The following is an 18274-nucleotide window of genomic DNA, read 5'->3' on the forward strand; positions in this document are numbered from 1 at the left end:
ATGGCCTCAACTTCCCAAGACAAATGACCTGTGAACTTTGCTGTATCTGCCCCATTCTCCTCTAGTTCATCTCGAAAGACAGGTGTGCCTCCTGCCGTGTTAGCCAGCCCTCCACCTGTACTCGGGATCCACCTTTCATCTGCATTCATTCATAAGTCAACATTTATCCAGCTCCCTCCACCTGGATTCATTCTCTCCTGCCTCCTGGCTCAAGACTTCTCAAACTTTAATGTGCACACACGTCTCCTGGAGATCTTGTTAAAATGTGGTTGCATATCTAAAAAGCTCCCGCCTGGGTGGTGCCGTGATGCCGGTCTGAGGACCTCTCCTCGAAGAGCCAAGTTCTAGGGCAATGCTTCCTAACCTAGCTTGCATGTTGCAGTCACCTGGGGAGCTTCAAAAATGACTGCTGCCACTCCCAGAGAGTTGACCTACTCTGAGGTATGGCCTGGGCTGTAGAATTTTTAAGAGGCAGCCACCCCACCCCCACCTCCATGACTCTAATGTGCAGACAGCGTGGGAACCACTGTTCTGGGGGACTTTGTCCTCCGCGGGTCTCCACTCTTCCTCAGCCCTGATCTTTCCTCCCTACCGCATGGTTCCCATCTGCATTTAAACTGAGACAGTGTCGTAAAGCTTAAAACTTAAACCATTTAAAAAGGAAGAGAAGGAGGTGGGGAAAAACCTACAAAAACTTCTCCTCAATCCAGCATCACTCATGCCCTTACAGCCCTGTCTGCTCCTTCAGGGCCACGCGTCATGAGCTCCTGCCTGCGAGTGTTGTGGGCGGCTGTTCCCTGCTCCTCTCCTGAGTGTGATCTGAGCCCCACCCCCACCTCCTGTTCCTGAGAGCCCCCACCTGGCTCACCCTGACCCCCTTGGGCCCCGTACATCCTCTGTGTTACCCCATCAGTCTTCTCCCTCCCAGCCCCTCCGGCGTATCTCCGGCCACGGTTTCTGCACCTGCAGTCTCGTGCTGCTGCCCCCACTCTTCCTTCTTGGTCCCATCTGCCGCCTCAGTTTCCTCTTTTCCATTTTGTATGTGGTCTTCCACGAGGGTCTGTCCTCTCTGTCTTCGTACTGCGCCTTCTCCAAGTACAAACTGGACATCTCCACCTGGACGCCTCCCAGGCTCCTCTAACTCAAATCCTGAAGAGAACTCGTCTACTTCACTCTTAAGCTTGTTCCTCATCCCGCATCCCCCATCTGCATGAACACTCCTCCTTGTGTCCTGCTGCCCAAGTCAGAAATCTGGGTGTCAGCCTTGACCCTTCCCTCCCCGTCTCTTCCCATGTCCTGCAATCACCAAGCCCCAGTGATCCTGCGCCCTTCACACACTGAGCGCCTGGGTCTTTGCTTGAACACTCAACATTCAGCTTTAAAAAAAAAAGTGATGTCATTCCTCTGCTCACCCTACTTTGGGTCTGGTGAGGAAATATGCTCAGTGCTAAGTACACGTCCTGGCTGTGAAAGCACCTGGTCTAGTCAGGGCCGGAAGGAGGGGAGGCTGGCCCAGTCAAGGTCGGTCCTCTGTGGTCACCCAGGAAGAACAAAGTGTCCATGGAACCCAGAAGGGTGATGGCAGTGCAGCTGGGGAGAAATGGAGGGGCTTGGACCTGTCCCTTCTCTCCGTTCCACTCCCCAGTTTCCTACCTGAGAGCGTGAGCAGCTCCTGGGCTTCTGCGGCCGCCTCCCCCTGCCCGCCCCGTCTCCAGCTTTGCCCCGTCAGACCAGTTCGCCACCAGTAAGATGCCCTGAAAGTGCAGACGTTGCTCTGCACTGCTAAGAGCCCATCAGTTGCCTCCCATTGCCTCAAAGTCCAGACTCCTCCCCAGTGGCCCCCAGACCCTTTACCATCCGTTTCATCATCTCTTATCCCGTTTACTTCCAATCCGCCACCCCCACGTGCATACATTCATGCGCACGCTGCCCCTGCCACCAGACCAATCTCCCTTTGCTATTCCCCTGCCTCTACCTGGGGCCCCTGCCTCACCCACTTTCTGGTTTGTCTTGATAGCGTCCACTTTTCCTTCCAGATACCACCTTCACCATTACCGCCTGGGCGAGCATGGACCCAACAAGCAAGGGTGTGCCTCTGAGGGGCCCCCACAGTCCCCACATGCCCGCCCCACATCCCCACAGGGTTGTGGTTGCTTGTTTCATTACCTTTGTCAATTGCTCAAAAGCTCGCCATCCATCATTTCCCACATGGGGCACAACGCCTGGCACACAGTAGGCGCTCAATAAATGTCTGATGCATAAAGACATGACCAGGCACCAGAACCAGCCAAAGAAGATGATTCTTTGAGGGAGAGGTGGTCAGGAATGATATTTTGACTACAGAATCCAAAGAGGGATTTGTGGATAAGTAGACTCAGAGGCCTAGCAGTAAATTAGCAACAACACCCTGAATGTCCTTGTAGCCTTGTTTTTAATGAAAAGTAAAAAACACCCCCAGATCCCATTTCCAAGTAAAAGCACAAACCCTCCGTGCGTGTCATTACCACGCCATTGTGAGATATTGCTAAGTGTTTCCATAGCTGTGTCTGGAGCTCTCGAAATCTGTCTCGGGTAATTTCTCCAGTACCCTCCGGAGAGATGTGGGTGCAGCGTGGGCAACAGCTTGTGTTTTGTGCCTCGGCCTCGGTACCTGTCTGTGACACAGCTGTGTTTTGTCTTTGTGTCTACCCCTGCCCCCATCACCCCCAGCGTCGAGAGCAGATTGGAGCTGAGGAAGAATCTGCACTGCCAGAGCTTCAAGTGGTACCTGGAGAATGTCTATCCAGAGCTCAGGTATCTGCCCTACCTCTTGCTGGCTGCAGGGCAAGGCCCTCAGCTGACTTGGTCCAGAGAAGGGACATCCCGTGGCCAACTGGATCAGGACTTTGAAGTGCGTGGAGCTCTGAGAAGACCAGTCAGCTCCCCTTCCTTCCTGAAACCAGGAGAGGAATTAAGTTAATCAGTAGCATGAGGGATTGAGGTTAGCTAGCAGCAGTCTCGCAACGGCTGGCATTTGAGCCCCAGTTGATCGGAGGGCGTGAGCTCGTTGACGCTGTCCTATGTCAGGCTCCTTACCCTTGTGGCTCCTGGGTCTCTCCTTGCTGGATTGTTCCTAGTGGCAGCCCCCACCCCAGCACAGGTCATGGTAATACCACCCAGGATGAAACGCCCCTGTCATCCTCAAAACCCTGCCTTGACCTCTCCAGCTGCTAGTGTTACTAAGCCAAAGAGCGGCTGGTTCTCCTCATTCCTGTGACTTTCCTCCAGAGTCCCCAACGATTCCTCCATCCAGAAGGGCACTATCCGACAGAGGCAGAAGTGCCTAGAGTCTCAAAGGCAGAGAAACACCGAGATCTACAACCTCAGGCTAAGCCCCTGTGTCAAGATCAAAGGCGAGGATGCAAAATCCCAGGTGAGCAACAGGCTGGGGATATGAGAACATGTACAGGGACTTAGCCTCTGTCATCTGCTTTTCTGTGACACCAGGGGTCCAGTTATACCCAGAGCTTAGCAACAGAGGAGAAGAAGTATGATTCCTCCTCACTCTGGGACTGAATGCACTCCACTAGTTTTCCAAATGTGTAGAGTTTCTCTGAAAGACCTCTTCTTACTGGGCAACGTCGTGCCTATAGGAAATTGCCATTAAATTAGCAGGATTTAATAAGTACGTACGTCACTGGTGTCCTACCTGCTGGCAGTAAATGTGGGCTGGGTCAGGTGGATATAGTAAAGCACATCCAGCTTTAGCCACATAGCTTCCTCCTGGCTCCCACAGAGCTGCAGAATCCAGATTCTTTCTCCCTCTTTCCTTTGCCGGCTCCTACCCTCCGCTTTCATACACTAATGGTGAGTATTCACTCAGGTTCTCAGGTCACTGTCCTTTGCTCTGTAAATGGTTTCTTAGAGATTCTATGCAAGCTTCCAGCTTTGACATCCTGTTTCATTGATTCACAAATTCTAGTTTTCATCCCTCTGGGCATTTCACTCATTTATTCACCCAGCACACCGTTCTTCTCAAGGTGAGGAGTGACTAGGTTGCTGGTCTCTATGGCCCCCCCCCCCCCCCCCCCCCCGCCCAACCAAGGGATCTAATGCAGGAAGCGGCAAGTAAACAGCCCTTCTGTTGTAAACCCTGTCCTGGATGGAGCTCAGTCACCAAGGGTGGTATCTGCCATATGCATAAGGATCAGGGACATCTTCCCAGAGGACTTGAAAATGCGCTGCATCCTGAGAGAGGAGTAGGAATAGGCCCTGTCAGGACAGGGAGAAGGGGCAGCCCAGGAAGCATGTGTGAAGGCCTGGGCTGTGGCTGGATGACACAGTGTCCGTGATTCCAGTCAACAGCTGGCTACGAGCGGCTGCTGGGCACCACGGCCACACCCCCGTCCCACACCTTCTCTGTGTGACTACCCTCTTCCAGGCTCCAGTCCTGTCCATCTGTCCTGGCTCCTCTTTTCCCCGTGTCCCCATTCCCGTAGATCCCTTCCCGTCTCTCCTCGAATACCTAGCTCTTCTTCTTCGTCCTGCATTCACTCCTCAGCCTCAGCACCATTGACGTTTGGGGCTGGATGGTTCTTTCCAGTGGGGGCTGTCCTGTGCTCTGCAGCCTGCCTAGCAGCAGCCTCTGCCCACCAGATGTCCCGCACACCAGTCGTGACAATCGAACTTTCTCCAAGCTACACCAAACCCCCCTGGGGCATAAAACCACCTGGGTTGGGAACCATTGTGTTTGGTTTCGGCCACAGTCTCCGGTCTCTGCCCCTCATCCCCCAGCAGACGTGTCACCATCACACTTCTGTTCCCCATCTCAATACAGCCTTCAGTGGCTCCCCACACCGTCTGCCACAAAAGTCTGTGCCTATGTTTGAGGCATCTCACCACCGGCCTCCAGCTTGCAATGACTTTTCCAAGACCCGTTTCTCTGCTCCAGCAGGACATGGGAGGGGCTGTCTGAGTTAGACAGGAAAGGGGAAAGGAAGCAGGGGTATTGGTTTTGCCTTAGGTATGGCAGCCTGGCTGGGAATGACACCATTTGCTTAAGTGACTGTTTTGTAAACTGTTGCAAATAGGTGAGGCACCTGCCTCTCTTCTGACTCTGTGTGCAGGCCCTGTCCGCGGGGTTCCCAACAGCCTGAATGTTGCCATCCGCCTTTTCCAGGGACAGGAGTTGGCTTGATCTGTCTTCAGCAAAGCAGTGGCTTTTCATGTCTTCGGCTCCATAAGGACATGGGAGGAGGGGAGCCACAGGATCTCTGTGGTCTCGGGGAGGGGTTCCTCACTAGCCCAGCCCCAGTGAAAGATTTCACTGGAGGGTAATAGTACCTATTCCAGCTGACCTTCCATTGGCACAAGAAGGGGAGAAAAAGCAGTGATCTGTGGGAAACTAAGAGCGATCATAGTAACAGGCTTGGAGTGAGCCAAGAACTCTTTCTAGAAGAGAGTGCCAAGCTATCACTCCTACCCACTTTGGAGAGAACAGTTTGTGTAGCAGCAGTGTGAATTCAGGAAAATGGAAGAAGACTCTAAGATAGACATTCAGTCTGCTTCCACGGACAACACTGAGTGCCCACAGTGTGCCAGGCATCAGGCTGCATGCTGGATGCAGAGTGGGGCCAGGTTGCATCAGACACAGCCCCCTTTGAGAGGGGGCCCACGGCCAACAGCAGGACTGGGCTGCACATCCAAGTGTTGTGAAGGTGTAAACCCACTTTGGACTGATAGAAATCCACATAACTAATTCAGCTAGAATAATCTCCAGTTTTGTGTGTATGCGTGCACACATGTGGAGCTACACGCTTGCAGGACTGACTTGGGTTACCTTTCTCTTCCTTTCAGTATGTTTCCGTCCTTCCTACGTAGGAGAGATAGTCCTGCCTTTCTGCCCACCAGCCCTTTCTGCTAATGTGCTATGACATCCCGAGCTTGTCTCCTCTGACCCTGCTTCACCTCTTCTCCCCTCCTACATTTTATTTCTCTTCTTGTGCTGCCTCTTGGCCTGTCCCGAGGGGAGTCCCATGTGCCCCGCAGGCCCTTTCTCATGACTCAATTCAGCCCTTTCTTCAGCTGCTGCCTTCTCTGCCTGTGAGAAGCCGTAGCAAGGAAGGGATACAAGAGCCCTGTTAAGGAGGTATCACTATTATCCTAATTTTGCAGATGAAACCAGGGCCTGGAGAGATTATCCAAAGTCATAGGCTAGGAAGTGGTGATGGCGGGATTTGGAAAATCTAGCCACCATGCCGTAGCTCTGCTATCGCTGCTGCTGTCGGAGTCATAGATGGTTCTGGAACCCTTTTATTCAAGTTCATTCGTGTGAGATGTCTGTCCCTGAGATCCCTCACAAATATAGAAAACTGTAGATCAGCTCCACTCTGACAGCACAGAGCTGGTCACTTCCCACTAGAAACAAGGGTCACACCCTATGTCGGGGACTGGGGGGGGGGGCGGACCAGACAGTCGGCACCTCCCCGACATTGATGGGAAATGGCAAAGTTCATGAATGGAGGCCCACGTTCCCTGGACTCCCTGCCAGGGCAGGGGGGTGGGGTACACTTAGCACAGGCTACCAGCCTGTGCCTATTCCCCTTTTCTGCCCGCCCTGGCTCTGTCCCCCGCTATGAGCTCCCTGCTGGCAAATCCACATTTGGTCGCTCCCCTCTAAATGGTTCCCTTTGGGCCTGGCTGTGTATAGTCTGGCTTCAGTCTACCCTTGGGAGGAGAGACCTGGGGTGAGATCTCTACAGGTCCTGAAACCAAGCTCAGGCCATGCGGTAGATGATTCCAGGGTCCAGACTCCTGGAGTAAAAGAACAGCAGAGGGTGGTAACAAGAGCTTGCAGTTCTGCTTCCAGCTGGCCACACGCTCTCCCGGGGTGGGTTCCCAGGCACATGGGTGTCCCCATTGTTGAAAGGAGACAACCAGACCATGGTTGTCCTCTGCCTCTGACACTGGCTCATGTCCCTGCCCCACCCCCAGCCCATCTGTCCACCCTGCCTCACCTCTCTTTCTTGGCCGGCTCGTCAACCTTGGGAACAAAATGTTTAATCTGAGAGTGTATTGAAGATGTCAGCAAGCTGATGCCTTGGGTGAAGTACACGAGAAATACATCATCAGTCTGCAGACGTGCGAAGCCCAAGAACCCTCCAGGTTAACGAGTTTCCCCCTTAACTTTATTGGATTCTCTAGAAAAATATTTGTGTGAAAGATAGAAGGAAGACAGATGCACCAATCTCGTTTACTATCCCAATTTTTCAAAAGGGAAACAAACCTAAAAACTCTTCAGTGTGTCCATCTCCCTGTGTTCCTGGCAGTTTGGGCTACTGGCTTATGAAGGACACGTGTAGACAGCTGGACACCCGGGTGGGTGAGAGAAGGTGAAACTCTTGCCCCCGCATCTGCACTCCCCTTGGCACCCAAAGTGAGTCTGCCCACGGGACGGTGGCCAGTATGTCATCTTCCCTGTCTGATCCCACCATTCCTCCCCACGCTTTGGGAACACACCCTTGGGATCGGCCCCATCATGGCTGCCTTTCCGGCATCTCTCCTGGGAGGCAAAGCAAAGGCACTTTTCTAAAGGAAGCTCTCTGGGCCCATCTCTTTTCCTGTTGGCTTCCTCCGTTACCGTAGTCCACAGATGAAGCGCTTGCTCTGTGGTCAGCCCCGTTCTGAACGCATACACATGGAAACCCATCTGTTCCCTACAGTGACCCTCCACGGCAGGGACCCACATTATCTTCATTCCCCACAGAGGGGACAGAGCTGCAGAGTTCAGTATGTCGCCCACGTTCGCAGGAGTAACAAGCAAGGAGCCAGCAGTCACTCTTGGGCCAAAAAGCATGATCCAACAACAGATGCACTGGCTGTGGGTTTTTAAGTCACATGTATATAAAGTGTGTTCTTACAACTCAGGACGAAGGGACAGGATGGACTGGGAATAAAGAAAACACCCTAACAGTGAGTCTGGTGAAGGTCCTAATTGAAGGCAGGGACTGTAACTCTGAGCCTCCCAGGTCACCAGGGAGAGGCTGAGGTCTGTGTCTGTGCAGCTGAAGAAGGTGTCCCCAACACGGCCAGTCAGTGCATTTGGGTGATCCTTCAGGGACCTAGGTGCGTCGAGAGGTTGGCTGAACTGAAGTGTCACTTGAGCCCATGCATTCATTCCAGACACCTTGTCTGAAGAAGGCTTCAGGGTGTGTGTGTGCGGCCTTCAGAGTGGCCTACTCAAGGCCAGTTGGTGGTTCTGGATGCCCTTGGCTCAGATCCACTCTCACCAAAGAGACCCCACATTTAAAGTCAACCCTGCGGTCTGCGCCTGGCATTGCCCAGAGTAACCACTGACCTCTGTCCCCCTCCATAAAACCATTCCTGCCTCCCAGGGCCACTGTGAGCATCAATAGACTATGAATGTAAAGCACCTGGAGCCAGAGTCCTTATAAATGAGCTATTTGCCCATCTAACCACAACAGAACCAGCAATGCTGCTTGGCACGTGGGGTCTCTTCTTCGTTGTTTACTGTTCCCCACGCTGAAGAGTTTTTGAACGGGGAGCTCACCACCATCAGTAACTGACGCGGGCTTCTGCATTGATGACAACACAGCCCCTTCCTTCTCTCCACGTGTGAATGTTTCTCTCCTCACCCAACCATCGCTCCTCCCACGTGCTACAAAAGTACTGTTCACAGAGGCTGCGTCAGGGCCAGGCACCGGCTGCGTGTTCCACGGGCATCATCTGGGTTGGTCATCACATGACCCTGTGAACTGTGTCCTGTTATCCCCCCATTTCACAGATGGGGTAAGCGAGGCTTAGAGAGGTTGACCAGTACTCTTAGGTCATACACGAGTAATGCCGGGCCTGCTGTCCCCAGGGACCAAGCCCTTCAGACTAGGCTGGGGTGTCTCAACTTCAGCACTGTTTGCATTAGTACCGGATAATTCTTTGTTGTGGGGACTGTCATGTGCACTGTAGGTTTTGCCAGCATCCCTGGCCCCACCTGCTAGGTGCCAGTGACACCCTCCAATTAGTCCTAGTGCTCAAAAAATGTCTCCAGACACTGCTGTATGTCCCCTGGGCAGACAGATAGGGGTGAGATCACTCTAGTCGAGAGCTGCTGCCCCAGGCTGGTTCCTTCTTGCCTCCTGGAGGTGGCACTGGGCCATTCCAAGGTCAGCCCTGGGCCTGGACTCCGACCCATCTCATGCCTGCCTCTTTTGGACCTTGGCTCCTCAAGACATGTCTTCATCTTCTTTTTAAATGTCTATTTATTTTGAGAAAGAGAGAGAGCACGAGTCGGAGACAGGGGCAGAGGGAGGGAGAGAGAGAGAATCCTAAACAGGCTGTATGCTCAGCACAGAACCTGATGCGGGACTCGATCTCACAACAGTGAGGTCATGGCCTGGGCCGAAATCAAGAGTCAGATGCTTAACTGGACTGAGCCTCCCAGGCGCCCCCAGACATGTCCTCTTAAGAGCCCCTTTCCTCTGCTGTTTCATCCAACACAAGACATGAAGTCCGGGCTGGGTGTTATGGCCCATGTGGTCCCAGCCCTGATGGCTGCGGCCGGATTGGCATCACCTAGAGAGAAGTCTGCTGCTCCCACCTGCCAGGCTGCACGCTTCTCCTCATGCAGGGGCTGACTTCCAGAGACTCGCTAAGCGCAGAGTCCTTAAGGTCCAACCTCGACCACCCCTCCCCATCATCAGTTCCCCTCTTCCAGGGCAGGAGAAAAGGGGCTGGAGGGCCAGGAGTGGACCCCCCTCTCCTCAGTCCCTCAGTGGCCTATCTTTGAGGAGGCGAGGCTGCCCACACCACCTCTGAGTTACCTTCTGTAGGTGTGGCCATGTCTGTGTGCACCGGGGTGCAGGGACGGGGGGTGGTGTCTATGACTGGGCCAGACCCCCAAATGGAGCTGTCAGGAGACGGCTCAGCGCACACCGATCTAGGCCAGGCCAGCCTGAGCAACCACGGCTACCTTCCTGAATCCATTTCTGACTCCGAGGTTCATTTAATAAACCCATTCATCACCGGCCATTCTGGAAGGCTGACAGGTTGCAGAACGGGAATCAGAAAACCTCTCCTCGCTTCCTGCCCCACCTGCTCCCGTGTTCTGCTTCCCTCCCTCCTCCCTCGCAGATGTGGCTCCTCCGAGAAATCATGAGGCTGAATTATTTCAGTGCTGGTAAACACCAGCTAATGGAAAGTCCACTCAGTGTAAAGGCTTCCATACCCTGTCTGTGCATGTGCGTTCTCCCCTTGGGGGTCTTGAGGTGATCTCTTCTGAGCCCAGCCCCGGCCTCCGTGGGGGTCACCATATGCCTTCCTTCCCGAAAGGCATTAGTGGATGGGGTGTCTCCGATGTGAAAAAAAACCACCACCCCCCCTCCCACCCTCAAGCCTTCCCTAGCACTTCCAGGTTTAGAAGCCCCCGGGATACTAAAAAAGAAGAAATGCCAAGATAAGCTTTCAGAAATTGTGGTATATGTCAAGTTTTTATGTTTAATTAGTTAATGCTCTTAACACACACACACACAAAGACAAAGTCAGTGTATTGTGGTAATCAAGATAATTACAGGATTTATTTTTAAAATGCTAATTCATGGTTTACAGCAAGCTGTGTGGGTGGTAATGGGTCAGGGGGATGGACCTTATCTTCTTTCCACATCACTGACTGTGTTTAGCCTCATTTCCAGACAATGGCAGAAATCTAAAGCTGAGGCCAGTCGTATGGTGGGCCTGGGCAGTGGTTCCCTGGCATTTCTGCCCTTGGGCCTGGGCCTGGGCTTCGGGCTTTTCTCTCCCCACCCTCCCCTCCTCGTACAGAATTCTCTGGACACACACCCAAGATCTGCTTCCACTTTCTAGATCACACTGCATATGTCTGGAGCCCCAGAATCCCCCACCGAAATGGCCGAAGCCTGAACTGAGGACCTGCATGGATCTCCTGGGGGTACCCTGTGTCCCTAGCACGCTACCTAGGTCCAAGGGGGTGACCAGCGGAGCACGCATATGCAGGTGCAGGAGTTCATAGCAGGGGACAGAGCCGGGGTGGGAAGAAAAGGGGAACAGGCACAGGCTGGTAGGCCGCACTGTGTGTACCCCACCCCCCTGCCCTGGCATGGAGTCCGGGGAACGTGGGCCTCCATGCACTTCCCCAGTTCCCATCAATGTCAGGGAGGTCCGATCCCCCTCCCCAGTCCCCAACATGGGGTGTGACCCTTGTTTCCAGTGGGAAGTGACCAGCTCTGTGCTGTCAGAGTGGAGCTGATCTACAGTTTTCTAGATTTGTGAGGGATCTGAGGGACAGACACTGCCTGTGATTAAACTTGAATAGAAGGGTGCTGGAAGGAGCCGTGACTGTGGCAGCAACAGCGACAATAAACAAGCTGGAGATGGTCCGGGACCGCTGACCAGTTCGTGAGTTTGGATAACCTCTGTGAGCCTTTCGTCGTCTGTAAAATGAGGATAATAATAATAATAATACTTATCTAGTAGGATTCCTATGAAGACTAAATTAATCTGTGGAAAGCCCCCGGAACAGTGTCTCGCACACAGTAAGTGTTCAGCAAATGCTAGTCATCGGTAACAATGTCATCATGGTTATTGTTTCACCTCTGTGCATACAGACGTCTTTCCCTTTCAGTTTACCCTGGAGGGAAGCACATGGCGTGTGTAGTATGGTGATGTTCAAGGCCGGTGGAGAATTTATTGATGTGTTCCAAGGAGTACATTCCGTAACATTTATTATTTAAAAAATTAAATATATATACAGGTCTAGAAATAGATGGAAGAGTATAAAGGATCCCCTGGACCCTTGCCCAGGCTCCAAGAAGTCTCAATTCACAGCCAGTCTATTTTCATCTGTATTTCCATACACTCCCCTGGTCTAGATCTTCTCCCAACACCAGCAATTTGAAAAGAGACACAGGAGGGACGCCTGGGTGGCTCGGTTGGTTAAGCATCTGACCTGGGCTCAGGCCATGATCTCACAGTTGGTGGGTTCGAGCCCCACACCTGGCAGTGTGCTGACAGCTCAGAGTCTGGCGCCTGCTTCGGATTCTTGTCTGCCCCTCCACTGCTCGCACTCTGTCTCTCTCTCACACAAAAATAAGTAAACGTTAAAAAAAAAAATTTTTTTTAACGAGAAGGGAATCCACACATAGAACCCAACCATAGAGGACGGTGGCTCCCACTGAACCGGTGGCCCCATCCAGGTATCAGGGACAGGGAAGGTTCCAGATCAGGAGAGGCAGTGGTCTGCATCCAAGTGTCTGATGGGGCAGCAGAAGGACCCAAGCTTGGGAGCGAAGAGGAGAACACAGGAAAGACGCTGAGGATGTCACTAGCTAGCAGAAGTCAGGAGAGGTGCCAAGGCTGGGGAGTGGCTGCCATCAGCTGGGGGAGGTGCAGAACAAGGAACAGATGAGCACCGGGTCAGCTTATGGGGCATATGGACCTAGAACAGGAGGCCAGCCAGCTAAGGGACACTTTCTCCATTCTCGGGCCAAGGAGAAGTGGCTGCCAAGTGGCCTGGTCCAGAGGCTGAGGGCCAACTGCAGGGGTGCAGCGGGGAAGGAGTTCAGTCCTTGATGGGTTCTCTCGGCAGCTCCCCTCAAAGCATCCAACCCACCGGTCACCCTTGCTCCGTGATGAGGGCAAAGGGTAGCTGGGCCCCCACTTGGCAGCCTGGGAAGGACCTTGTGGAGTTTCACGTTTTCTTCTCCCTGACCTAAGAAACAGGAGTGGCTTGGGCTTCTTCAGCACTTAGCTGCTCTCTGATCTCTGGCATTGCATGGAATAAGTGAGTCATGTTCCTTGTAAGGACTCTCCCAGAATGCCCCTTTCCTCTCCCCACCCTCCTTGTCCTTTTGCCTTTTCAGCTCCCCTCCCTGTAGGAGCTCTGCACTAAGCCATCTCCTCCTGGAGTGCTGGAGTGCACACCCCTGCTGTGACGATGTTCTGTCTCCTGACTTTCCCTCTGTCCTTCCGCTCCCTCCCTCGGCACACTCCCTGTTCCCTTTGTCCTGCCGTGGGCCTCTTATCAGAACACTCAGGCTTTCAGGGCACCGATTTGGCCTCCCTGCCAGGTCTGCTCACGGTGTCAAGTGTGGGGAACAGACCTGGATCTGACAGAGAAACCGTTGACCACACAGCTGGGCTGCGGCGCTGTTCAGGCTTCGCCACCTCAAGCCCAGAGTTGTTCCATGCCTCCCAGAGGTGGCCTGCATGCCCAGGCCAGTCCCCTTCACAGGTGTGGGGATGGAGAGTTCAGTGGGGCTGTGACCTGCGAGCCTCTGGCTGTTGAGTCCCATTGTTCGAGGTGACTTTGTTGACCATCTGTTCCTGCTGGGACCCCCAGTGCTTTATACCACCAGGCTTCGCTAATTATCACACATAGTCCCGGGAGTGCCCCACCAGACTTCCGAGGATCCTGATGTGAACCTTCTGGCCTCTTCTCCTCCAGATATGGGCCTTCACATACACCCAGCAGATCCTCCAGGAGGAGCTGTGCCTGTCCGTCGTCACCATCTTCCCTGGAGCCCCGGTGGTTCTTGTCCTCTGCAAGAATGGAGATGACAGACAGGTAAATGCTCAGTGGGTACACAGGGGCGTGGCCACCTGCAGCTTCTGGACTGCCTGAGTAAGGTCAGAGGCTCATGTGCAAGACAAGAGAGAAACTGTAGAAGAGGAGGGGTTGATCAGAAACAGACCCTCCTGGTTAGGAGAGGTGGTCGGATTGCCCCTGAATGCCTGTGGACTTCGGCAAACCACAGTGTGCACGTGCATCTTGTACCCTCCTGCGTAGCTCTGATGCCCACCTGGCACCCCGGAGCCGGAGAGCACTGGGGCAAAGCCTTCAGGGCCACAGGGATGAGCAGTGCTTTAACTTTGCCTTCAGAAGCCTTGTGCTCTGGCAGGATGTCCACCAAGATTCGTAGCACTCTGGATGTGCCATGTGCCCACCTGACCCCAAGTTGTTAACCCCACACAGTTTCCTGCCAACTGGGTACTGGCATTAGAGAGACAGAGATTCCAATGCCCTTTTATGACTCATTGGCTGTGTGACCCACAGCAGGTTACTGGACCTCTCTGAGCTTTGGTTTCTTCCTCTGTGAAGTTAGTTGATGATGCTCCCCCCATGGGGCAGCTGTTTAGAGCGATGAACTGAAGTGGTCCATGGTGCCTGCTCAGTGGTGGTTCCCCGAAACGTGTCCATCCCCCCCACTTGTTGGGTAAGAGGAGGTCTGGGGAGCAGAGGCATGAGCTCCCCTCTCTGCCTGGGCCCTTCATGTGCTGGAGCGCTTTGGAGGAGCACAGGTTCGTGGCATCAGGTGCTGCCCAGAAGCCTCTCTGCCCTCCTGCACCCCATCCACCAGCTCACTCCCACATCTTCCTGCCGTGCAGACACTGAGGGCACATCATCTCTCTGGGTGCTCCTCTGACTAACGTGCTTCATGTTTTCTGGCCTGTGGCTTAGAAAGTTACTGCCTTCTAATGAGTTTTCCTAGCAAACATATTGATTTTGCTTTTACTTTTTTATCTGGAGGGGAAAAAACAAACAAACAAACAAACAAAACCAGAAAAACCAACAGTACCTGGCAAAGCAATTAGTTGCAGTTTTATTCCTCCCTGAGACCATGAAGTCAAGTCTCTGGGTGACCCCAGCCGTGCGGTGTAAACACAGCTGATTGTTCTGGAGCTGCTGATGTTGTCGATAGGACCTGGGGCCTTAGCCAGAGAATCCCGGTTCACTCTCTCTCCTATCCGTCTTCTCAGCAGTGGACCAAGACTGGTTCCCGCATCGAGCACATAGCATCCCACCTCTGCCTAGACACGGACATGTTTGGTGATGGCTCCGAGAATGGCAGGGAAATCGTTGTCAACCCATGTGAGTCGTCACTTATGAGCCAGCACTGGGACCTGGTGAGCTCTTGAGGACCCCGTGCCTGAGCCAGCGGGGCCATGGGTGACGTTTCCCAGATGAGAAGCAGACCAGAAATCAGGCCACCAGCAGCTCCCAACTACTGTAGTAGATGCCCTGCATGGGGAGATAGAGAAGAGCCCCTGGACAGGAGCAGGTGTCTCAGGGAGGATGGAGGAAAGGATTGTAAGCCACGTGGGGCTCAGAGACAGATTTCACGTGCTCTCCGTGCTGCTGAGTTCCAGTCCTGGCCCAGTCTTCACCTTGCTGGAATCTGGTGACCAAGATGTAATGGGAAGTGTTTATGTTGTTCCCTTTCTTACAAAGGAAGCCAGAGAGAAAAGCCTTTTTTTGTCACTGGACCAGGACTAAATTGAGAGATGAAGAATGGAGGTTGTTTTCAAAACAAATAAAGGAACCTTAGATGTTTTCTCTGTGCATCTATTTGTTTCTACTTATGTAAGCTCTGGGCTAAGCTAAGTTCTTCATTCAGAGGGGACACGCGGCGGGGCGGAGGCTGCAGGGTCTTTGGGCAGAGCAGAACTTTGGGTTCTTGCAGGGTCTTGCAGGGTCTTTGGGCAAAGAGAACAGGTCCATGAGAGACTCATGCTCCTATCCTGGGCTGCCACCAACAGCCTGTGTGACCATGAAAGACACACAGGGGCACCTGGGTGGCTCAGTCGGTTAAGCATCCAACTCTTGGTTTCAGCTCAGGTGATGATCTCACGGTTCGTGAGTTTGAGCCCTGGTTCGGTCTGGGTGCTGGTAGTGTGGAGTCAGCTTGACAGTCTCTCTCTCCCTCTCTCTCTGCCCCTCCCCTGCTCGCTCACTCGCTTTCAAAATAAGCAAGCTTAAAAAAATTTTTTTAATTAAAAAATCACATACACACAACTGCTCTGCTGCTTCATTTCCCAACATGTCAAGTAGGGGAACAGGAGCAAATCCGTGGTTCTTACCCAGGGTTATGTTCTCTCATCTGGACAAATCATGTCTATTTAGGGGCTCAGATTCCAGCTGTGGAGATCCTGCTTTGGGAGGTCCAGGTGGGGTCCAGGCTCCTCAGGTGATTTGGATTCTCCTCCCTGGTTGGGACCACTGCCCTAGATGTTGCTCTGGGCCCTCCTGGCTTTATAATCTATAGCCACTAGCATATGACTTTCTTACTCTAATAAATCCCCAATGTGCCCTAGGAATTGGGTACTATGTTTGTCCGTGCTTATCTTTTTAATGTTTATTTATTTATTTTGAGACACAGAGAGAGAGAGAGCACAAGCAGGGGAGGTGCACAGAGGGGGGGGGGGGAGAGAGAGAGAGAGAGAGAGAGAGAGAGAGAGAGAAGCCCAAGAGGCTCCATGCTGTCAGCATAGAGCCCAGTGCAGACCCCAAACCCATGAATTATGAGATCATGACCTGAGCCCAAATCAAGAGTCAGATGCTCAACTGATTGAGCCAAAGATGCACCTTTGTTCATGCTTATTAACTAGGGTTTAAGAAAAGAACCAATGCATATTGTTTAAAAGTTCCGAAAATAGGGACGCCTGGGTGACTCAGTCGGTTAAGTGTCCAGCTTTGGCTCAGGTCATGATCACAGTTTGTGGGTTTGAGCCCCGCGTCGGGCTCTGCACCGACAGCTCGGAGCCTGGAGCCTGCTTCAGATTCTGTGTCTCCCTCTCTTTCTGCCCCTCCACTGCTCGTGCTCTGTCTCTCAAAAATAAACTTAAAAAAAAAAAAAAGAAGTTCCCAAAATAGTCCCATACATTTTCTGCCAAGGTCAGTCCACCACAAGCTGTTTAGTAATGGTCTTATTTATCTATTGCTAAATGACAAATTACCCCCAAAACCTGGCAGCTTAAAGCAACGCACATTTGTTATCGAACAGTTTCTGTGGATCAAGAATCTAGGCTCAGCTTCACAGGGTCCCCTGCTTCAGAGTGACTGGAAATGCTACAGTCAAGGTGTTTTCCAGGGCTCTGGTCATCTCAGGGTTCAAACAGGAGGATCTGTTCCAGGGCTCACTCACTGACTGTTGGCAGGATTTGGTTCTCCAGGCCTATTGGCCATAAGCCGCCCTCAGTCCTTGCCATACAGTCCTTGCCTCAGTCCTTGCCTCTCCAACATACCAGTTCACTAAGCAGACCCACAAGTCGAAGGTGCCAGCAAGATGAAGTCAAGGTCCTCTAGAACCTAATCTCACGAGTGACCATCTGTCACTTTTGCCACATTCTGTGTGATAGAAACAAGTCACTAGTTTCAGCCCACACTTATGGGGACGGAATTACACAAGGAAGCTGATGCCAGGAGGGGGGATCATTGGGGGCCATTTTCGCTTCTGGCTGCCGCAGGAACTGTGCCCTAAACAGGTGTCTGTCTCCCCTTCATCCAGAAAGCCTTCAGTGAGGGCCATGGTTCAAGCTCATCATTGCTGAGGACTACTGCAGGTAGAGGAAGTCAAGGACTGAGTGTACATACCCAGAATCTCTTCCGGGGGTTGTATCAATTCATACAATGCCCCTCTTACCTTCTTTAGTTATGGTTTGGCTCTTTTGTGGTACTTTCATTCCCCACTATGAAAAGGAGAGGAGGCCATGGGATAGATAAAGCCGCCTATTGAAGAAGATACTCTGATGACTCCTCGAGCTGTGTCCGCAGGATTTAAACCAGCCTTGCAGAGAAGGAAAGATCAGATAGGTTCGCCAGTACCCTCTCCCCTGAGTAGGGGAAGCAGGCCCTGCACTAAAATAACTCAAGGAGCCAACGTCCTCACCTATTGTTGGTCTCTCTATATATCTGTACCTGACCTTGAGTTCCCTGGTGGCAGGAAAGCTGTCTCTTTCTTGCCTTATCCCCACCACTGGGCTGGGCACATCAAGCTCTCAGTGAATGTTTTCCTAAATGGATGATTGGAAAAACTCCTCCTTGTCCAAGGTAAAGTAACTTATATTTTACTACTCCCATAAAGTCACAGAGTGTAGGTGGCTCTCAGTCCCTCTTGAACACCCAAGGAAATGGAGAAACAAGAATGAGGCCTTTGCCCCAGGAGGACAAACGTTTTTTGCTGATGGCGATAAAGCCAAAACAAGAGTAATTTGTGATTTGAAGGCAGAAATAACAATAGTTCCGGGGCACCTGGGTGGCTCAGTTAAGTGTCTGACTCTTGATTTCTGCTCAGGTCATGATCTCATGTTTCATGAGTTCAAGCTCCACATTGGGCTCTGCTCTGGCAGCACAGAGCCTGTTTGGGATTCTTTCTCTCCCTCTCTCTTTGCCCCTCCCTTGCTTGCTCACGCATGCTCTCTCTCTCAAAATAAACATTTTTAAAAATTAAAAAAAAAGAGAGATAACAACAGTTCCACACCTCCACCA

General features: G+C 52.4%; 1 protein-coding gene across 3 annotated transcripts in view; it reads left to right on the top strand.

The window, feature by feature from the left end:
• Positions 1-15341, top strand: part of GALNT14 (polypeptide N-acetylgalactosaminyltransferase 14) — a 209466-nt gene extending 194125 nt beyond the window's left edge. The window contains exons 12-15 of one of the 3 annotated variants that reach the window (XM_047851980.1): positions 2710-2793; positions 3268-3412; positions 13454-13573; positions 14767-15341. In XM_047851980.1, coding sequence (XP_047707936.1) covers positions 2710-2793; positions 3268-3412; positions 13454-13573; positions 14767-14925 — 508 coding nt within the window. In that variant the 3' untranslated portion in view covers positions 14926-15341. The remainder of the gene's footprint in view (positions 1-2709; positions 2794-3267; positions 3413-13453; positions 13574-14766) is intronic. The other 2 variants (XM_047851981.1, XM_047851982.1) reach the window with 2 other exon arrangements.
• Positions 15342-18274: the final 2933 nt, after the last annotated feature.

The sequence above is a fragment of the Prionailurus viverrinus genome, chromosome A3 (assembly GCF_022837055.1).
Source record: "Prionailurus viverrinus isolate Anna chromosome A3, UM_Priviv_1.0, whole genome shotgun sequence".
In the NCBI taxonomy this organism is placed as follows: Eukaryota; Metazoa; Chordata; class Mammalia; order Carnivora; family Felidae; genus Prionailurus; species Prionailurus viverrinus.